This window comes from Halichoeres trimaculatus, unplaced genomic scaffold (genome assembly GCF_033239565.1).
Source record: "Halichoeres trimaculatus isolate MK-OKI-2021-1 unplaced genomic scaffold, fHalTri1.1 fHalTri1_scaffold_20, whole genome shotgun sequence".
NCBI lineage: Eukaryota > Metazoa > Chordata > Actinopteri > Labriformes > Labridae > Halichoeres > Halichoeres trimaculatus.
This window is the reverse complement of record NW_027437198.1, coordinates 5,048,979-5,067,539: the sequence shown is the minus strand read 5'-3', so window position 1 is coordinate 5,067,539 and position 18,561 is coordinate 5,048,979. Positions and strand designations below refer to the sequence as shown.

Here is an 18,561-nt window from a genome sequence, read left to right as displayed (position 1 = left end):
ATGCAGCACGTTTAAATATTTCCACACAATTTATAAACATTCTAGCAAAATATTCCTTTTGTCACGTTTCTAGGAAATATTTAGTAGTTTTTGACTTATAGAGTCCTTCACTTTGACTTTGTTTGAATTAAAAACTCATATTTCCTTCTATTCTGATGCCACGTGAATGCAACGTTATTTGTGGAATCCAGCTTCCCTGAATTTTACGCGTCTCGGAGTTGTATTTAATGGCACGTTGCCTTAACCATTCAGTGTTCGAGAGACTGATCAAGCGATTTATGATATAACGACCACTTCCTAAGTATCTAGCTTTGTTGTATTCGGTTCTAAAGCACATGGTGTAAATATATGTAAAAAATAATAATAATAATAATAATAAAAAATCACAACTATTGTGACATATTTTCTGGCCACTAAACTTTTATTGTTGAGTTTCTAGATTAACAGAAAATAATACAGGACACTTTAACAGTATAATGGACAGAAAATTTTATCTAGTTGATAAAATGTAGGAAAAAAGAATAGCTGAAATCATTTCTCAAATTAATTATTTCCTGGAGTGAATTGAACGTTTTCCTTGCACAAGTTTTGCAGCAAAAATGTCCTCTGTTTTTTGTTTTTTTTTTTGACTTGGAGCTAAAGTGTTTCACTGAGGTTACATCTGTATTTTTTCCAGCTCCTCCCTCAAGTGGACCACATATTCATGGCTATCTGCAAGGCGTATTCGGTTCCCAAGAAGCTCCTTGTCTTGAATCTGCAATAACATAGAGAGATAGAAGAAAATGCATAAAAGAAATATTCAGTACAGATGAGTAGTTTGTCAAGAAGACCTACATCAAGTATGTGTTTGGCTTGTTTAAATTAGATTTGGCTACCAACCCCTTTGATGAGCTTTGCTTTCCAAGCATTAAAATGAGCAAGCAGTTGAGTCTCTATGTCGTTTATTATCCGCAGGTGGTTCGCATGGCCAGTGTCCAGTGCATCCATCACTGTGTCTCTGTCTGTGAACAGCTGCACTCACAAAGCACAGGTATGAAAAGACACTGTTCATGCTCTCATCCCGTCTTTCTTGAGGTGATTGTTCTTTGTTTTGGATTACCATTGTGATCCAATAGAAACATCACTCACCATTAAAACATCACCGGACATGTTCATCTCCACTTCCTCCTTTGCCACTTTCTCCAGAGTCGCGACGGCAACCTTCCGCACCTTATCGTAATACTCATCCTCTATATCTCGACACTGAGTAAATGTATAAATATGTCAAGGAATAAGAAGGTAACTGTACACCAAACTTCTGTGCAGGTGTTACTGTCAAACAGACATTAAAACAACATGGCAAAAAGCATCTCAGCTGCTTGTTAACAAGTTAGAAAGAGACCCTGAGAAAAATAACAAACTGGTGTTTTAGAGATGATTAAAGGCTCTTGAGCACAGTTAGAAAGGATATATCCCCTCAGCTATCTCGCCGAAGTTGCAAATCATGTCAGTGAGGGTGCGATCCAGCATTTTGATAATATCCTGCAAAAAGAGAAGACTTCACTTCACACTTTACATCAGATTCACAAAAACACTACTGACAAATGCTCAGATGTAAGCTCTATAAAGTGACATCAAATGCCTGAAATATTGTGTCTCTTAGGAAAATTATACAGAAATGTGTTTTCAACTTCATAATGTTAGAATTATTTTTTGTTCACAAAGTTTCAAATAGTTCAAGAAGAGTAAAGAGAGTGTTCAAGGGTGGGATTAAGTTTGTAAAGGGGCTTAATTGGCCAATAGTCACCAGTTCCCAAGGTGAACCGGAACGCAAACCTACCGCTATTTGGCTGACATACAGAAGCTCCATATCCATGAGGCTTTGAGAGATCTTGCTGCTTTCATTCTTGCAATGGTTGATCCTTTCCTTCAGGACTTCTAGGTCTGATATTTTCCCTAGTTTCACCATAATCTGGGAATGTGTCACCACAAGAGATTAATGACGAAGAAGACCCAGACCATGTCTCTTTAAACAGAGGCTGGGGTGGAACACATTCTGACCTCTGTTTGGCTGACGAAGGTTTCCTTCTCCATGAGGCTGTTGCAGGGCTGGGTGATATTTTTCTTTGGGTTTGAGTCTGATTCCTGAAGCGGCTCCATCATCCTCTACAAAGGTGTGAACACAAGAGATTTCCATGTTGAATAAGACACAGGTTCTAACCTATAACACACGGTAATCCTCACTGCTCACCTGTAGGTGCTGCTGTATTGTTTCAGATGTTTTCTTCTGGTAGTCTCCCATGGCTGCAGTGTAAACGCTGTTAAAAGAATTCCTCTCAGCTTCTCTTTGGTTGTGTTCAGCCAGACTTAGAGTAATAATCTTTGTAAACAGCTCTTGAATTTGCTTCTCAAATCTAAACATATGGTTAAAGAAAAACATCTTGCAAAATATTTGTTTCTCTATTAACACGACTGTATGCCTGGGAGACGTGAAGTAACCAGTATGTATCCATTGTTCACTGTGTTCATAAGGAACTTTGAACAAATCTGAACTTGATCTGAACTAAAACTGAACCTGTGTGGAACTTAAGTTTTGTATTGTTTTGAGAAAGTGATACAACCGCTGACTTTGCTTATTATGAACAAGTGTAAGGTGCGTATTCTACAAGCTGGGCCAGAAAGATTAACCCATCGTTTATTCCACACTATCCAAAAATACTTGCAGATAAACATAACAAATGAACACAGTTTTTGTTCTTTATTCTCTGTCACCAAAAAGATTTACATCTCAACATGGCCACCCTTTGCCTTTATCATAGCCTGTAGACAACCTGGCACTGCCTGGCATGAGCGCCGCACTGTCTCTGCATCAAGTTTTGACCATGACTTCATCAGAGCTGTCTTCAAAGTGGTGACACTGCTGTGAGATACTCTTGAGACCTCCCTCTCCAGGATAGACCAGAACGCAAAGTCCGTTGGATTGATGTCCGGACTTGACGGAGGTCACATGTTCTTGTCCCAGAAGCCAGGAAAGTGCTGCTTGCACCAGGTCTGTGTGACATTGGATGTGTGAGCTGGTGATTCAAGATTCAATTTTATTAGTGTCCCTAGAGGGCAAATTGGGTTGCAGCGGGATGCACAAAAAACAAACAAGACATGAAATTACATTATAAAAATATATATAACATACACACAGACAATATCACTGAGCTATCTGCCAGCAAACGCCATTCATCATTCAAATAATGCCAAAATAGTAGGAAAAAATATTAAAATGTAGGTTCCAGGCACACAGTGACCATCAAAGTGCGCAAATTTATAGCAAGACACACAGTGTCCAGTAAGTACAGTGTCTCGAAGAGTGCCTAGGTGCCAGTAGGATCAACAATGACATCGCTAAGGTAGCAGACACGAACTAAGATCAATACTTTCTTCTCTCAGCCTCATTCAATGCTTGAATAGAGACAGGAACAAATGAGTGTTTGTACCTGTTTTTAGTAGCTCTTGGGACATACAGACGCAGACCAGAGGGGAGAAGCCTGTACTCAGAGTTAAGTGGGTGAGCATCGTCAGATCGAATAGACAGAGCTTTCAAGAGCACCTGTCTGTTAAAGATGCGATCTAGGCTGTCCAGCTGGACACCTGCTACTTTAGATGCCACCTTTACAATTTTCCTGAGGAAATTCTTATCCTTGGTACAGAGGTTACCGTACCAACAGATAATAGAAAAGGTGAGGAGAGACTCAATGTAAGCACAGTAAAACATTTTCATCAGGGTCTCATCAACTTGGAATTTTGCTGATTTCCTCAAGCAATAAAGGCGTTGCTGACCCTTTTTACACAGCATCTCAGTGTTCAGGTCAAATTTCAGTTTTTCATCAATTATTGTGCCCAGATATTTGTGGTAAGGTACAATTTCAATGAACTGACCATTGACAACACTATTCTGAGCCATATGAGGAGTACACGTGAAATCCACACAAATTTCTTTTGTTTTTGAAACGTTAAGTTCCAAAAAACTTCTGTTATACCAATGCAGAAAGTCTTCAAGAACTGGACCATGGCCATCCTCATCATCACCAAGTAGGCTGACGATAACCGAGTCATCAGCGTATTTTATGATGAATCTATTGTTGAAGTGGCTGCGACAGTCATTGGTGTAGAGAATATTCAAGAAGGCAGATAAGACACAGCCCTGAGGGGCACCAGTAGAAGAAGACACACTGTTGGATAATGTCCCATTGACTCTGACCCGCTGAGATCTGTTTGTTATGAAATCAAGAATCCAGCCCACCAAACAAGGATCTAAGCAAAAGGTATGTTGTAGTGCACCATCTTGTGTGAAGACATACTGGTTTCCAAACGCATTGGTACACCAAGGTAACACTTTCTCTTCAAGCATTTGAAGGTACACCTGGCTGTTCACTTTCACACCCTCCTGAATGAAGACCAAAGGAGACTTTGAGCCATCAGATGCAACAGCAGCCCACACCATGACTCCAGCTGGCTTCTGACTGTGAAAATGAGTTCTGCAGCTTTCGGGTAGGTGCTGTGCACTATATGCATAAACCCTGTCATTCTGGGAATCGACCACTGCCTGAACAGTTAAGATCTTCTCATCAGACCAAACCAGGACTTTGTCTGCGGCACTCTGGATCTCCTGCAGCATCATTTTCCCCCTGTCAAGCTGTTTTTTCTCAGAAGCGGTTGAAATCAGTGTCTGTGTTGCATTTTTAGTGCTTTCAGTCTGAAATCCTGTTTGAGGATTCTTCTCAATGAAGTTCTTGAGATGTTCACTTCCTTTGCTGTTGCCTTCATGCTCCTGCGAGGATTCCTTTGGATTCTCTTCCTCACCATCTCAACAACCCTTTTGGTCCGGACTGAACGTTATCTTCCAGGGATTGGCTTGCTGGTGGTATTGCCAGTCTCCTTGTATTGTTTCACGTCATTGTAGACAATCTTAGGACAAACATTCACCTTTTTCATGATTTGCATTGTTGTCAGTCCGGCCTCCTTCAAGGCCACAATCTGGTCGCGCTTACCCTTTGATGCCATACTTCACAATCATCAGGAGTAAACAAATGAATTCAGGTACATCAAAAGCTATGCTTTTTAAGAGAAACTATCCAAAATTTTAAGTTTCTAGACAAAAGCTAAGCAAACAAAATAGAGATATAGGACAGGTAAATCTTTCTGGCCCACCCTGTAGCAAAGAATCTGCTTTTTTAGCACTTGTTGGGAATCTGCCAAAAATGTTCAACAAAACAGTTTCAGCAGCATGTTAACAATTCATCTGACATCAACTGAAATCTAACCTTTTCTCTGTACATTTAACCAAAGATTGTACTTTTTTTTTTTAGAATGAATAAGACAAAAAGATACTGGTCCATCACTTGAGCCATTTCAGGTACACAGTGGAGTGTCTCTGCCTCTGGATCTTCTTTGAACATGCTCCCAGATGGAAAACACCCATTCAGGAACCTCACAAAGTCATTCTGCTTATAGAGGAAATTGTCAACACACTGTGCATATTGAGAGCTCAATGGGATGGGATTGGTTGTCAGTTTGAAGCATACTTTACCTCGTGTACTGCCTCAGATGTCATTTCGTTCTGGACAATTTTGACCTTCAATGCTTCCTGTTTCTGCACATAAACACATGTGGTTGGCAACTCATTGAGAAACTTTAGCATGTTCTGACAAATAATCACTTGTAAATGTTTCATTGAAAGAAGATGACTACTTACTATGTCTTCGTCAATTACTATGTCGTCCAAGTACATCAAATTTGGTAAGCAGGCTACAATGAAAAGTTTGTATTCATTTTCTTCACAGACAGGATTTCCTGATAGTTTGAGAGTTCCCAGTTTTTTAGACTTCCTGAGGTTAAGCACCTTCAAAATGAGTTCAGTCAATATTAGATCATAGTCAGTCAGTGGCATTAAATTCTTAAAGGGGCTGTGAGGAGTTTCTTAGTGATCTTGTAAAAGTCTCCTGTTTGGATTGTAATCCACACCTTAAAATGAGATTATTAGTGCCAATACAGGCTGTTTCGAAATGCTAGTTCTTAGCTATGTTTAAGTTTCTATGACAACACCACACTGGCTGATTAAGTTTAGAAGTGAAAAGAGGAATCTGTGTTTTTCTCTGCTGAAGACGATTTCTGTGATTAATTTTGTAGTGATGGTGGACACTGGAGCCTAACTGTCTGACAGAAAAAGGACAGAAGAGCAGAAGAAAGATAAACAGGAGAGAGATAGAGCACAAGCTAAAGGCTAAAACGGCTAAACTGTTTGTGCTAATGTTCATTCCAACCAACATGCAGCAGTTATTCTGCAGTGGTCTGTTCAAACTTGAGAGTCTATCAATAAAATGAAGAGTGAGGTTACGTTAGCTCTGCTTGGTAGATGAAAATTTGTCTTGAACAAAGAAATATGTTTTTGATCCAATCTCCATTAAATTCAAACACGTCTTGTTAAAAGTGACATCTTTACGACAGTGTGTGTGAGAATCCTGGCCAGAAGGTGGCGAGACAGTCCAGTTAAAACAGATCCCCCTCACGGCATCTTTAAACTCAAATGTGACACAGTTGTATTAGAACATCAAAAAGTGCAATATCCATGCAAGAAAAGACTTACATTATGCATCTGTCTGATAACATTGTTCTCAATGCAAAATTCAGTGAGGTTCTCAAGTGTGTCCATGTTTTCGATGACAGAGATCCTGTTGTTTGATAGATCCAAGAACTCAAGCTTACGCAGAGACTCCAAGCCCTCAATTTTTTCTATGTGGTTGAATGACAGATCTATAAACCACAAACATGGAGATGTCATCACTCATTGTGGCTTGGTGGATATTACAAACACAAGCAATCCAGAGGTCTTACCTAGACATTTTAGGCTGAAAAGATGGTTCAGGCCTTCAATCTTCTCTATGAGGTTGTGGGCCAAATAAAGGTCTTCAAGCGATGTGAAATCCCACATGTAAGCAATCATCATGATATCTGACAAGGGAAAATCAGACAAAATCCAAAATACCAAAGTCCCTCTTTATCAGATCAATCTACAACTGTATCTCTGCTTCTTACCTCTATTTCCAAGACTAAGATGAATGACTTCATTGAAGTGGATTCCCTCTGTCTTCACGATGAGATTTTCCTCATCATCGGTAATTTGCCCCATTACAGCCTCCTTAAGCATGTTTTCATCAATTATAATGGGTACAATTTCCTTACGAAAACTATCCATGAATTCGTTTTTTTTCTGCCAAGGTACGCGCATAGAAAACGTTTGTTAGTTTAGAGCTTAAATTGTTGGGTTTATCAGACAAATGTGCAAAACATTCACTAAAAGCTTTTTTTCTATATATGTTTACGACACAAAAGACCCTCCAAATAGACAACACAGCTGTTTATAACAAGATAAAGTAAAAATTAACCGATTCCCATGCTTTGTTTACATACCGTTACACAGCAACAGTTAGATGGTAAGGTGCGTTCAAGAACGCACGAATGACTGAACTTTAACACACCCTTTTCTTATACAACGATCCTCTAAGTATTTGATAGCAATAAAAACAATTTAACTTTGAGTTTAGATAACAGAGGGATATTCGTGGTGTTTGATTTCTTTTGGTGAAACATTTTCAAATGACTGAAGAGTAGCCAACAACATCATGCGTGTTTTTAATGAAATTGTAGACGTTGCGTCATAGTTCTGCTTCAATTATCTTTTTAAATCATCGATTAATCATTTAAGTATTCATTTAATTAATAATTCACGTTATGTCAAAGAATTCTAGCACATTTCCAGCTTATAGCGATGTTTTAACCGCACATACACGAACATGTCTTTGAACGTAGCTTCAATTCGGCAGCCGATCAAACGTAACATCCGGCTCACGCTGATGAGCGGTCAGTAGATTGTCCTGTATATTTTCTTCATTAAATAAATACATATATATTTTTTAATTTATTTATCTATTAAAGAAAAGAGTAGGTGAACACAAAGGAGGAAGAGTTTGGTTACTCGTGGGTTCCAAATTTCATACATTTCTGTATCTGTAGTCAGGCCCTAATAGGTAACTTAGTTATGTTCACTGAAACGAAAATGTTTATTTTTTCAGGGGTACAATGAACCATTGACGTGCCAGATGAAACACACTGCTCCTTGAGCCAGCTTTTTACTAAATGGAGCTGCTCTCGGTTATCTATGAAGTGTTAATGATATAAAGTTTAGTTGATTCTTAATATTTATAGCTAATGTGATTGCAATTACTGGGTGATTTGACCAGGTAGTTAATTTTATCGGTGGGTTTAGTGAGATGAAGTTGCAATTCATAGACAACAATCTGATCCTATCCTGTATAATTCTTTGAGTCTCTCTCTTTTTCAATCGTCAGAAATTGTCTGAGTGGAGATTATCGCAGTTTAATCGCTTAAACATCGGAGTTTAACATCAATTCGTTTGCATTATTGCAGACGGGAGAAAAGGATTAATTTCGCCCATGAGACGCCCCGCCCCCAACTCTGACGTGAACCAACTTTATCGAATACAACCAGTCATGTTAAGAGTTGTGTCCACTTGGCCAATAGGATTACGCTGAGGGCGGGACATAGTAGTGCAGCCTGTGGGCCTCAGCTTCTGTCATTCCCGAGCGGATAGTTTGTTGTCAAAATGGAGTTCTTACTTGGCAATCCATACAGCACTCCTGTGGGCCAGTGCATAGGTACGGTTTCGTTAACATTATATTCTAGAGATGTTATTTTACCATTGCTTTGTTTAAATTGAGCGTGGACATGTACTCTGTGATTTATAGCGGGATTAATGGTACCCTGAGGTGTCGCCAGTGGAAATAGCCTGCTAGCAAGCATCATCGCAGCAAACGTCATCTACTTGGAATGGGCTTTCAGCTAATGTTAGCCACATAACCCAATCTAACTCCGTTTTAATTTCAGATGCTAGTTAGAGAATAAAATAGGAGAGGCTCGGCAGTGAAACTGAACTGTTAAGGGTTTAGGGTGACTTGCAGAATCGTTGCCATGTCAAGGTTCAAAATGTCATAAAAGTCCTGAAGAACTGATGACCACACTGTTTGGTCAGCCAAGTTGGTGCAGTTGTAAATCTCAGAGGCCTGTGTTGTGCTTCTTGGGCGATTTGCAACGTTGCTAAACACATTCTTTGGTGTGGTTTCATCTGTGCTTGCATGTGGTTTGTTTGCAGAACTGTCTGCAAGGAAAACTAACCCTGAACACTTTGACACTACCGTGACTTGGCTGTCCCTTGTCATAAGAAAAGGCACGCTTTAACAAAGAGGTTTCTCATTGACATCCCTAAAAAGTGTCTTTTTCCTTTGCAAAAAAGAAAGAAAGAAAAAAAAGGCATCATTAAAGATGTTGATGTAGTAAAGGAGCCTTATATTTGTGTAACTTATCAAAACTACAAATACTACTTTTGTAGAGGATCATGTTATGGTCATGTGTTGTTTTGTTTGAGCTGGATTTGGTTTCTTTCCACTTAGTCTGCTTGGTGGCCGTGTCATTTTCACTACTATTATTGTTTTAATTTGAAACTACAACTTTTGTGTTGTTGAAATTGATAAAATAAGAATTCAATCTTAAGATTGAATGAGTAAGAAAACAGTGAAGTTTGGGTGCAACTGTGCGCTCTTGTTTTACTTTGTAGGTCTAATTGATGAGGATGTATCCACTTACTGCACAGTAAAATTGAATATTTAACTTGTTAAATTTGGGAGAAACATATTAAAAAGTCAGATGGTATTACCAAAAAAGGCTGAAACCAGTGCAGTACAATAAGAAATACGTCTTTTTTTGTTTTGTTAGAGGAAGGCAACAATGAGGCATATGCACATTTACATGGGTTACTTCTTTATACAGCATCTCAAAAAGGAAGCTTGCTATGTCAGCTCTTTCCAATAACCTGCAGCACTACCATCCGCCTAAAAGCCTAACATATTCTTGACTTTAAACATTATAAATTCACTTTTTTACAGCCCTAGTTTTAGGCAGTCCTCCACTTCCTGATTCCTTATTTTTTCATCTCACGAACATTTGTGAACATAAATCCAGCTGCTCTCCCAGAAGCATTTATTGATAACATATTTTCTCCTATGAGTTAAAGTAGAACAAGCTGTTTTATAAATAAGGAACAGTCTGTGTAGATATCAGGGATCCTTGAGGTTTTACCAAACACATCCTCCTCTCACTTCAGACAGAACGTGGCATGCTTTAATCAAGTGTCTTAGATCACTGGGAGGAAAAAACAGCTTATCCCTCCAAGAGGAGGGACAAGTTTGAGGTTTAGAGAGCCTTAGGGTATGACCTCTGGCCTTGAGTGTTGCACGCCATGTCATCTAAAATGTCCACTCCTCACGCACTAACTTTCAATACTTTTTAAAGAATTTTGTTTCAGAGTTACTTTAAGGTCATACATCCAGCTTATTATATGCAGCCCATCTTAGACTTTCACTTTTCTCAGAGAAGCAAGCTGCTACTTCAGCCTGACCCTGATCTCTGTCCTAAAACTGCTCCCCTGTGCAGGTTGTGCAACCAGGTGTCTGCATCTCCCTGATGCAGCAGGACTTTACACAATAATGGCAGAGCACCAGATCTGCTTAAATTAAAAACAATGCTAGAAAGATGGACAGGGATAAAACCGTATGTGGGTGGATGCATTATGAAAGATGCCATTAAGCTCATTTATTTCCTTGAAGTGCCTTTGACAGTGATGGACGGATGTCCCGATTCCATACACTGAGCAGTATCGCACTCAGTATGGCTAGTTTTGAAGGATCAGATAGCCTCGGATTTAGTTATGTGAGCGGGACCGATTCAATTTTCACATGTTTTCGGCACCGTCATGCTTTACAGCTGCTGTAAATCAAACTATGTTGCAAACATGTCCCCTGTGTGGGGCTACTTCTCTTTGGAAAGCAATGATAGTAAAACAGCGTCTTGCAACATTTGTAAAGTGAGTGTTCCTCCAGGAGGTACCAACAGGGCTCACTTCAATACAACAAATGTGATTCTTCATTTACAATAGAATCACCCATTGGTATCGTATCAGTATCTGCAAAACACATGATGAAAAAATCGGACCAGATCGGAAGTCAAAAAATCTGTATCGGGGCATCCCTAATGGATAGTTTGCAAAGATATGTGCACCAGGGAATGAAAAACAATAATAAAAAGGATTCTGATCAAAAAACATATCAGAGGATAAATAACGAAATTAAAGTTATAAATGGGGCAGAAAGCACAAGATATGAAGCAGAGGAGAAAATTTTAAACTTAAAATGTTTTCAGGACAAAACAGTCTTAAAACATGAAAAAAAATCATAACAAAATCCAGTTTTGATTCTGATATAAAAAAATCCTGACATATTTTCCCCATATCACCCCCTAATGGAGAACATTGTCCTTGAGAAGAAGCAGAATTTGCTCATGTCTTTGCAGCACGTAACACTGCAGAAAACTGATCATTAGGCCTGTCACAATAATCAATAAATCAATTAACCGAACGATAAATAAAAACGTCCTCGGTAAGTTTGCCAGCCTCGATAACCTGACACGTGCATGCATGTTTGTTTTCCTCTTCTCTTTCCAAAGAGGCTGAATGAGAAGATGGCTCACTACGTCTATCTTTCCTAACACCGGGGTGCAAAGGTTCTATAGCGGATTTAGCGGATTTATAGCAGAGTGAGCATCTGTCAAAAATGCGATCTTTGGCATCTTTTGCGACGGGCCTGCTTGCGCGTACACACAGAGAGAGCTGAAGCGAGCGCCCTGAGGGGTAAGGAGGTAACACACGAAAGATATGGTTCTTGAGCTGCCTGCCACAGTCCCAGTGTGGGAATATTTTGTTTTTATCAGAATGAACAAAGTGTGAGCTCATGAACACCAATGAGCTGATATGTCGCATTTGTTTGAAAATAGTGGCGACGAAGAAGAAGAAGAAGGAGAGGTGCAGCGGAGCCTTGTTCTTTGACAATCCGCTCTTACTGAGGCTTTTGGTCTGCAAAGTAAATAGAAATAAAAGCGCCAAATGGTGGGCGCTCAAAGAAAGCTACATTGCCAAAGAAATGCAGCCCTTCAATACGGTTGAAAGCCAGAAATGTTCAAAATGTTTGACAGACAGTACGGATTGACTGGGAAAAAGTACATGTTTCAAACAATTCAGGAACTGTATAAACTCCCTTTTATTTAGGCTACAGTTTTTATTGTTGTTGTTTTTTTTTTTTTGGAGTTTCGTTTTTTCTTTACAGACAGGGTCTATGTTTTATTGTTTTCGATAAGCATTAATTATTTTCATTGATATGTATTTTTTTCTAAAAGAGAGTCCATTTCATTTTCATTGTATTTTTTTCTCTTTCTTGTTTGTTAAATTTATTATATTTTATGTTTAATTTATTTTATTTAAAAGATCCTGACCTTTTAATTACAGTTAAATACTCTTAAGAAATTAAAGTTTCTTGCTTTTGATATGGTGTACTCACTTTATTATCCCATTTATCATAATTACATCAACGAAAAAATGGAAAAAAATCAAAATAATATTGACAATAATATTGTTTATCAGCAATAATATTTTGGAAAATTATCGTCTAGCAAAATATGTTATCGTGACAGGCCTACAGATCATTTATCATCTGGTATCAAGAGACAATTGAGGGACTGGTGAGGTGTGATGTCATCAGTCTGTGATGATGGTACGAGTATGTTTGACACCACCCAGTGACTTTCTTTTTAAGAAAAATGTTTGGACAACCTTGACCCAGATGAGCAGCTTGTGGCTATCAGATAATAATTTAAAACTTCTCCTCTGTCTAATTTTCATAAAAGCAGGAAAAATGGGTTAGTTTAACTAAGAAAGAGGAGAATATGTGTAGAGAAAGGAAGAGAGATGGAGCCACAGAGGGGTAGAGATTTGTTGGCGGTGCGTGGCACAGCCTGCCACTGTTAAAGCCATGTGATGGACTGGCTTCACTGGTGTGGTGTCGATTCCCAGGAATGGGAGGGGGGTTGTGGTTGACACAACGCCATGAATGAATGCACTAAGCAGTCTTTTAACATCATTAGCAAGGCTGTGATTGTACAGTGTCCTGTTGGCTCATTTCACATGATGAGATCAGATTTTTTTACCTCTTGTTCACGTCTTGCTCTGCCCTGGGTTTCTGCTTGAAGGGATTAAACTGGATGTCCCTGACTCTCAACTTTTAGCTTATGGCTTTTTGTTCAAGATAATTGTTTTTGCAGTCTATGAATAAAAGAAGAAGGTCCCTGTCTGTCTCCTTACCCAGTCTGTGACAAGTTGATCAGACACAGGGGCGAGAGCATGAATTAGTCATAGCTGTCAGTTTTGTCCAGTGTCAGGCCCCCCAAAAGGAAAGCAAAGCACCCCAGTGAGACGCTCATAGCTGGGGCATGACAGCCTGCTCGGGGCCTCTGGGCCTCAGGAAGAGGAGCTCCTCCTGTCCCAGCTTGAGAATCATCTAATGAGAATCTATTGGGTGTCAGTCACAGCTCACTTTGACTCCAAACTTCTTCTTTTTGTTTCACTCTGAATCTCTCCCCACACGACTGCCAACCTGGGAGACATCCTCTGTCACAGATATGATGGATAAATTCAGCAGAGAGGAGAGGAAGGGAGAGGAAAAGCAAAGAACGCAGTCAATTCATCACTGTAGCCCCACACAGTCTGAACCACAGAGTTCTGCCTTTAGAATTTTAGATGGTAGCAAGAAGTAGGAAAGAAAAAGTTGGTCTCTGTAAAAAATAAGTCCTCTGTCAGCTGTTTCAAGTTCACTGCTTTGTTCTGTCAGGGAATTTAGCACAGCTTTGCAGATTCCAGCAACAGGTGGTGACCATATTTTATATTACATAAGGTTTTCTATAGGAGGCAATGCTGAGGAAAGTAAATAAGAACCATGCTGTTCTGATCTGTCTCCTGATCCCTGACCTAAACCCTCATCTCAACCCTTTAACCGATTAGTTTGCTGAGAGACTATTATTGGATCTCACCAGGACAGACAAGCCACACCTTTACTCTCCTGAAGTGACTTCCTGTAGTTCTTGTTCTTTTAAGATTTAATTTCTTATTTTTTTCTTTGAGTTATTCTTCTTTATTTGTTTGCAATAGAAATAAATGTGTTGAACACTTGAGAGAAACAAGAATGTTAAAGTAATAATTGTTTTCTTTATCATTTTGCAGAGAAGGCCACAGATGGAGGTCTACAGAACGAGGACTGGACCCTCAACATGGAGATCTGCGATATTATAAATGAGACAGAGGAAGGGTGAGCTGCTACACCTTCCAAAAATCAACAACCGTTGTGTTATTACTTTGGATCATTTTCGGAAAAGTGAAAGGTTCTTCAGTTGCTCAATAGTCGTAGCGACCGAACCAGCAGTGTGTCAACGGCATAGACTGTATATAGAGTAAACAGCATGGCTCCGCCATTTATCATTGTACGGTTTTGAAGCCAAAATTCAGCCGTCTCAGGCGCCACCATTGTAACAGTTTGGAGCCAGAGTCTGCGCAGTAGAGACGGTGAGAGATTCTGGGAGAATCTGAGTGAAGCTGGGTGACAAAAATATATATTTTTTTCCTTTCGAGAGTCTGATCACTTCCTGACTCTACCTCCTGACATATTTTACAATCCCCCCCAAAAAATACAGGAGAACAGCAGCTGTCAATCATCGTTAAACTTCACGTAAAGCCTTGTTTTAAACCTCGAATAACAAATGAAAACGAAACTTTTCAGAAAAAAGAGGACTTGGATACATGACAGCTAAATAATATCTTCAAATCACCACAACAATGGGACGTGAGAAACATTTCTACGAGGTGTAATAATTTTTCAAAGTTTGACCACAGCCCATCTGGAATGGCTGGAAAGCCATATTTTTAAACCTATACTGCAGCCAACCACCAGGGGGAGCAGTTTTTGTGGAGACCTCATTTGAAGCTGAGCAAGCAGACGTCCATTTTTTTTACAGTCTATGGTCAACGCATGTGGATTGGGATCTCTTAAAGAGGGAGTGTTGCGCTCACTCTGGTACCTCTGTAGCAGCTTTACACAATGTACAGCTAGGCCTGTCACGATAACAAATTTTGCTTGACGATAATTTTCCAAAATATTATTGCCGATAAATGATATTATTGTCAATATTATTTTGATTTTTTTTTCCCATTTTTTCATTGATGTAATTATGATAAATGGGATAATAAAGTGAGTACACCATATCAAAAGCAAGAAACTTTAATTTCTTAAGAGTATTTAACTGTAATTAAAAGGTCAGGATCTTTTAAATAAAATAAATTAAACAAAAAATATAATAAATTTAACAAACAAGAAAGAGAAAAAAATACAATGAAAATGAAATGGACTCTCTTTTAGAAAAAAATACACGTCAATGAAAATAATTAATATTAATCAAAAAACAAGAAAACATAGACCCTGTCTCTAAAGAAAAAACGAAACTCCAAAAAAAACCCAACAACAATAAAAACTACAGCCTAAATAAAAGGGAGTTTAGACAGTTCCTGAATTGTTTGTAACATGTACTTTTTCCCAGTCAATCCGTACTGTCTGTCAAACATTTTGAGCATTTCTGGCTTTCAACCGTATTGAAGGGCTGCATTTCTTTGGCAATGTAGCTGTCTTTGAGCACCCACCATTTGGCGCTTTTATTTCTATTTACTTTGCAGATCAAAAGTCTCAGTAAGAGCGGATTGTCAAAGAACAAGGCTCCGCTGCACCTCCCCTTCTTTTTCTTCTTCTTCTTCGTCGCCACTTTTTTCAAACAAATGCGACATATCGGCTCGTTGGTGTTCATGAGCTCACACTTTGTTCATTCATACATTCATACTGGTAAAAAACAAAATATTCCCACACTGGGACTGTGGCAGGCGGCTTAAGAACCGTATCTTTCGTGCCATCACTCATATTAGCGTGTGTTTCCTCCTTACCCCTCAGGACGCTCGCTTCAGCTCTCTCTGTGTGTACGCGCGAGCAGCCCCGTCTTCACCCCAAAGATCGCATTTTTGACAGATGCCTACTCCACTATAAATCCGCTATAGAACCTACAAACATGCATGCACGTGTCAGTTTAACGAGGCTGGCAAACTTACAGAGGACGATTTATTTATCGTTCGGTGAATCGATTTATTGATTATCGTGACAGGCCTACTGAAGGGCTAAGATGTCCCTGGTCTCATGGAATATTAAGGCTGTATTCAGACCAGAAAAGTCCTTTGGTCCACTTGTTTGGTCCGGACCAAAAGCGGACTTTATTTTTTTCATTCGGTGCGGTTCGTATTCAGATTGTACTTTTTGCAAGTGGACTATATTCTGTAAACACATCCACGTGTGTGACGATCGGTGCTGTCATTGGACAGCACTGACAAAGGCGGCACACAGAATACAGACCTGGAAATGGAGGTAAACATGTGTGTTTGTGCTCTTATTAGAGCTGCAAAATCATTTGCAGTTTCAAGAGCAGCTCCTTTAAAGCAGGCTTAACAACACAGTTTCAAATTTTGGAACAGCGAAGACGAATGCACGCAGCAAGGAGACGCTATGTCCTGACCCACAACATGCCACAGCGTGGCTAAACAGAAGATGAAGGATCAGGTATGAACCAAAGACGGTCAGGTTACGGTGGCTTTACAGGCCAAAAAGGCGCATGTATCCTGTAGTTAGTTTGGATGGACCTTGGTTTGTATTCAGACCTGCACCAGAGAACCACAAACCGCACCAGAGTTCGTTTGGAAGCGGACTGAGACCACCTCAAAAAGTGGGTCTTGGTCCGGTTGTTTGGTCCGCACCAGGGTTCGTTTGTGTCTATTCACACCTGCACGAAAAGTCCGCACCAGCGTGGGAAACGAACCCTGGCCCGTTTAAAGTGGACCAAAGAGTCCAGGTCTGAATACGCCCTAAGATTCCACTTTCTGTGTCTAGAAAAGTCATGACAGGGTAAAAATAACTTTAAGTCCTTCATAAGAGCTGTTTTAAATGGATGATCCTGGATGATAAGCACAGATCTCTTTTTACTACTGATGTAATATAGACATTGCTCATTGTGCAAGCACAAGTATGATTTTGACCATATATAGAACAATATTAGTACAAAAGGCTCTATTTTCACTCATATTTGAAAGCTTGACTGACACATGTTATTGCATAACAGTGGTTCAGATCGTATTCTGATCCTGTTTTTAAAGAAAAATGGCTTATGTTGAACTCAGGACTGCAACCTAAGATTATGTAGTCATGGATTCTTTTATACTTTTAGTAGTTTTATTTATCAAATAGATATTTTTTTAGTTAAAAAAAATCTCTATCCACTCCAAATGTTTTTACCTTACCTTCAGTTAGGTATTTTTTTTCTGTGAATGTGACCATCATGTGGTCTGAGCCAGTAAATCATTCATGCAGGGAGTGACTTCAGGAGGAACAATAGAGGAATCTAAGTTTTTTTCCATCACGGCTGTTCACTTTCCTCCTTTCCCCTGCTTCTCACATTCCTCATGCCTACACACACTCATTGTCTTGGCATGCTATATAGAGCACTCTGTGTCACAACAAAAGACACACACACAGACAGAACACAGGAACTCTTGTCCTCAAAGTGATCAGAGTCAGTCAATGTCTGGTCAGACTTATTCATGAAATTCAGTAAAACTAAAAACTTTTTGTGAACATGTGTTATCCTTACACATGCTGCTGTGTTGGCTCTGGGACAATAATTTATTTTATTCAGGAGAATGAGAAAACAATAAGCAAGTATCTTCAAAAAGTTTTGTATTTTGGTGTTAACGCTGGTGTTTTAGCTTCTGTCTGAAACTCTTTTTTAAGCTGCTGTCTCTTCGAAGGTAGGGTCTGCAGGATTAAAAAGTAAAATGTCAACTTTTAGAGGCAAAATCCTGCTCAATTGGGCCTCTGTATATGTGTGTCAGTGTCTGTGTCTGCCTCAGCCCCCTGCTCTGCCTGTATGTTGATGTTCTGGTTGTGTCTGGATGTTTCTGGGTGGAAAGTAGGCGTGGTCACATCAGCCAATCACAGAGCGCCCAGTGCCCAGACTTTGCATGTTGATGATAGCGAGTTGAAGAAGCTAATCTGAGCAGCTACAATAGTAGATTTATCATGGAGAAAGAAAAAAATGATCAAAGTGAAATAAAACTCCAAACAGATAAAGCTTTTTCTCAAACAAGGATGAAGCTTTGCTCAGCTTTCACTCACTTTAGGGAACTTGGAGAGGGACGTGTGTTGACTTTCCGCCAACCTGGTTTGTGTCAAATACCCGTGATTAGCTTGTGCTAACATGCCAAGTCAAGTACACAGCTCTCAAGTCTTTTTCACGTAGAAACGTGATGCTACAGGTGGTTGCTGGGAAAGTGAATATGTTCACGTAGCTACAGTCAGAGGCAGTGGGTGTGTGCTGCCGCTGGCACTGATCCAGGGAGGAGGAGCCCAGTGTGAATAATGTGTTTACCAACAAGTCACAAAAATTCCTGCACACCCTACCTTTAAGGGCGTATTCAGACCTGGACTGTTTGGTCCA

The 18,561-nt window shown here is 39.6% G+C and overlaps 2 protein-coding genes across 4 annotated transcripts in view; one reads left to right on the top strand and one right to left on the bottom strand.

Annotated features, from left to right (window-relative positions):
- Window positions 1-559: 559 nt before the first annotated feature.
- Window positions 560-7,439, bottom strand: drc3 (dynein regulatory complex subunit 3). Of its 2 annotated transcripts, XM_074697070.1 has the most exons (13): window positions 7,066-7,439; window positions 6,865-6,981; window positions 6,617-6,783; window positions 5,726-5,872; window positions 5,561-5,623; window positions 5,362-5,474; window positions 2,231-2,393; window positions 2,041-2,145; window positions 1,820-1,951; window positions 1,451-1,521; window positions 1,129-1,252; window positions 880-1,011; window positions 560-754 (listed from the first exon to the last, which is right to left on the bottom strand). In XM_074697070.1, the coding sequence occupies exons 1-13, from the start codon at window positions 7,256-7,258 to the stop codon at window positions 656-658; spliced, it is 1,626 nt and encodes a 541-aa protein (XP_074553171.1). In that variant the 5' UTR covers window positions 7,259-7,439; the 3' UTR covers window positions 560-655. The 2 variants fall into 2 exon arrangements, with proteins under 2 accessions (XP_074553171.1, XP_074553172.1); XM_074697071.1 differs by lacking the exon at window positions 5,726-5,872.
- Window positions 7,440-8,588: 1,149 nt separating this feature from the next.
- tom1l2a (target of myb1 like 2 membrane trafficking protein a) overlaps window positions 8,589-18,561 on the top strand; it is a 32,117-nt gene continuing 22,144 nt past the window's right edge. For both annotated transcript variants that reach the window (XM_074697202.1, XM_074697201.1), the window contains exons 1-2: window positions 8,589-8,705; window positions 14,207-14,291. In XM_074697202.1, the coding sequence (XP_074553303.1) occupies window positions 8,654-8,705; window positions 14,207-14,291 (137 nt within the window). In that variant the 5' untranslated portion in view covers window positions 8,589-8,653. The remainder of the gene's footprint in view (window positions 8,706-14,206; window positions 14,292-18,561) is intronic.

Bases quoted from the DNA above. Each gene is read 5' to 3' on its own strand.
- drc3 (XM_074697070.1), bottom strand. From the start codon at position 7,258: ATGCGCGTACCTTGGCAGAAAAAAAACGAATTCATGGATAGTTTTCGT. The intron at 1,952-2,040 runs GTCAGAATGTGT...ACACATTCCCAG, and splicing joins CCTTCGTCAGCCAAACAGAG to ATTATGGTGAAACTAGGGAA. The intron at 755-879 runs GTTGGTAGCCAA...ATGTTATTGCAG, and splicing joins AAGCAAAGCTCATCAAAGGG to ATTCAAGACAAGGAGCTTCT.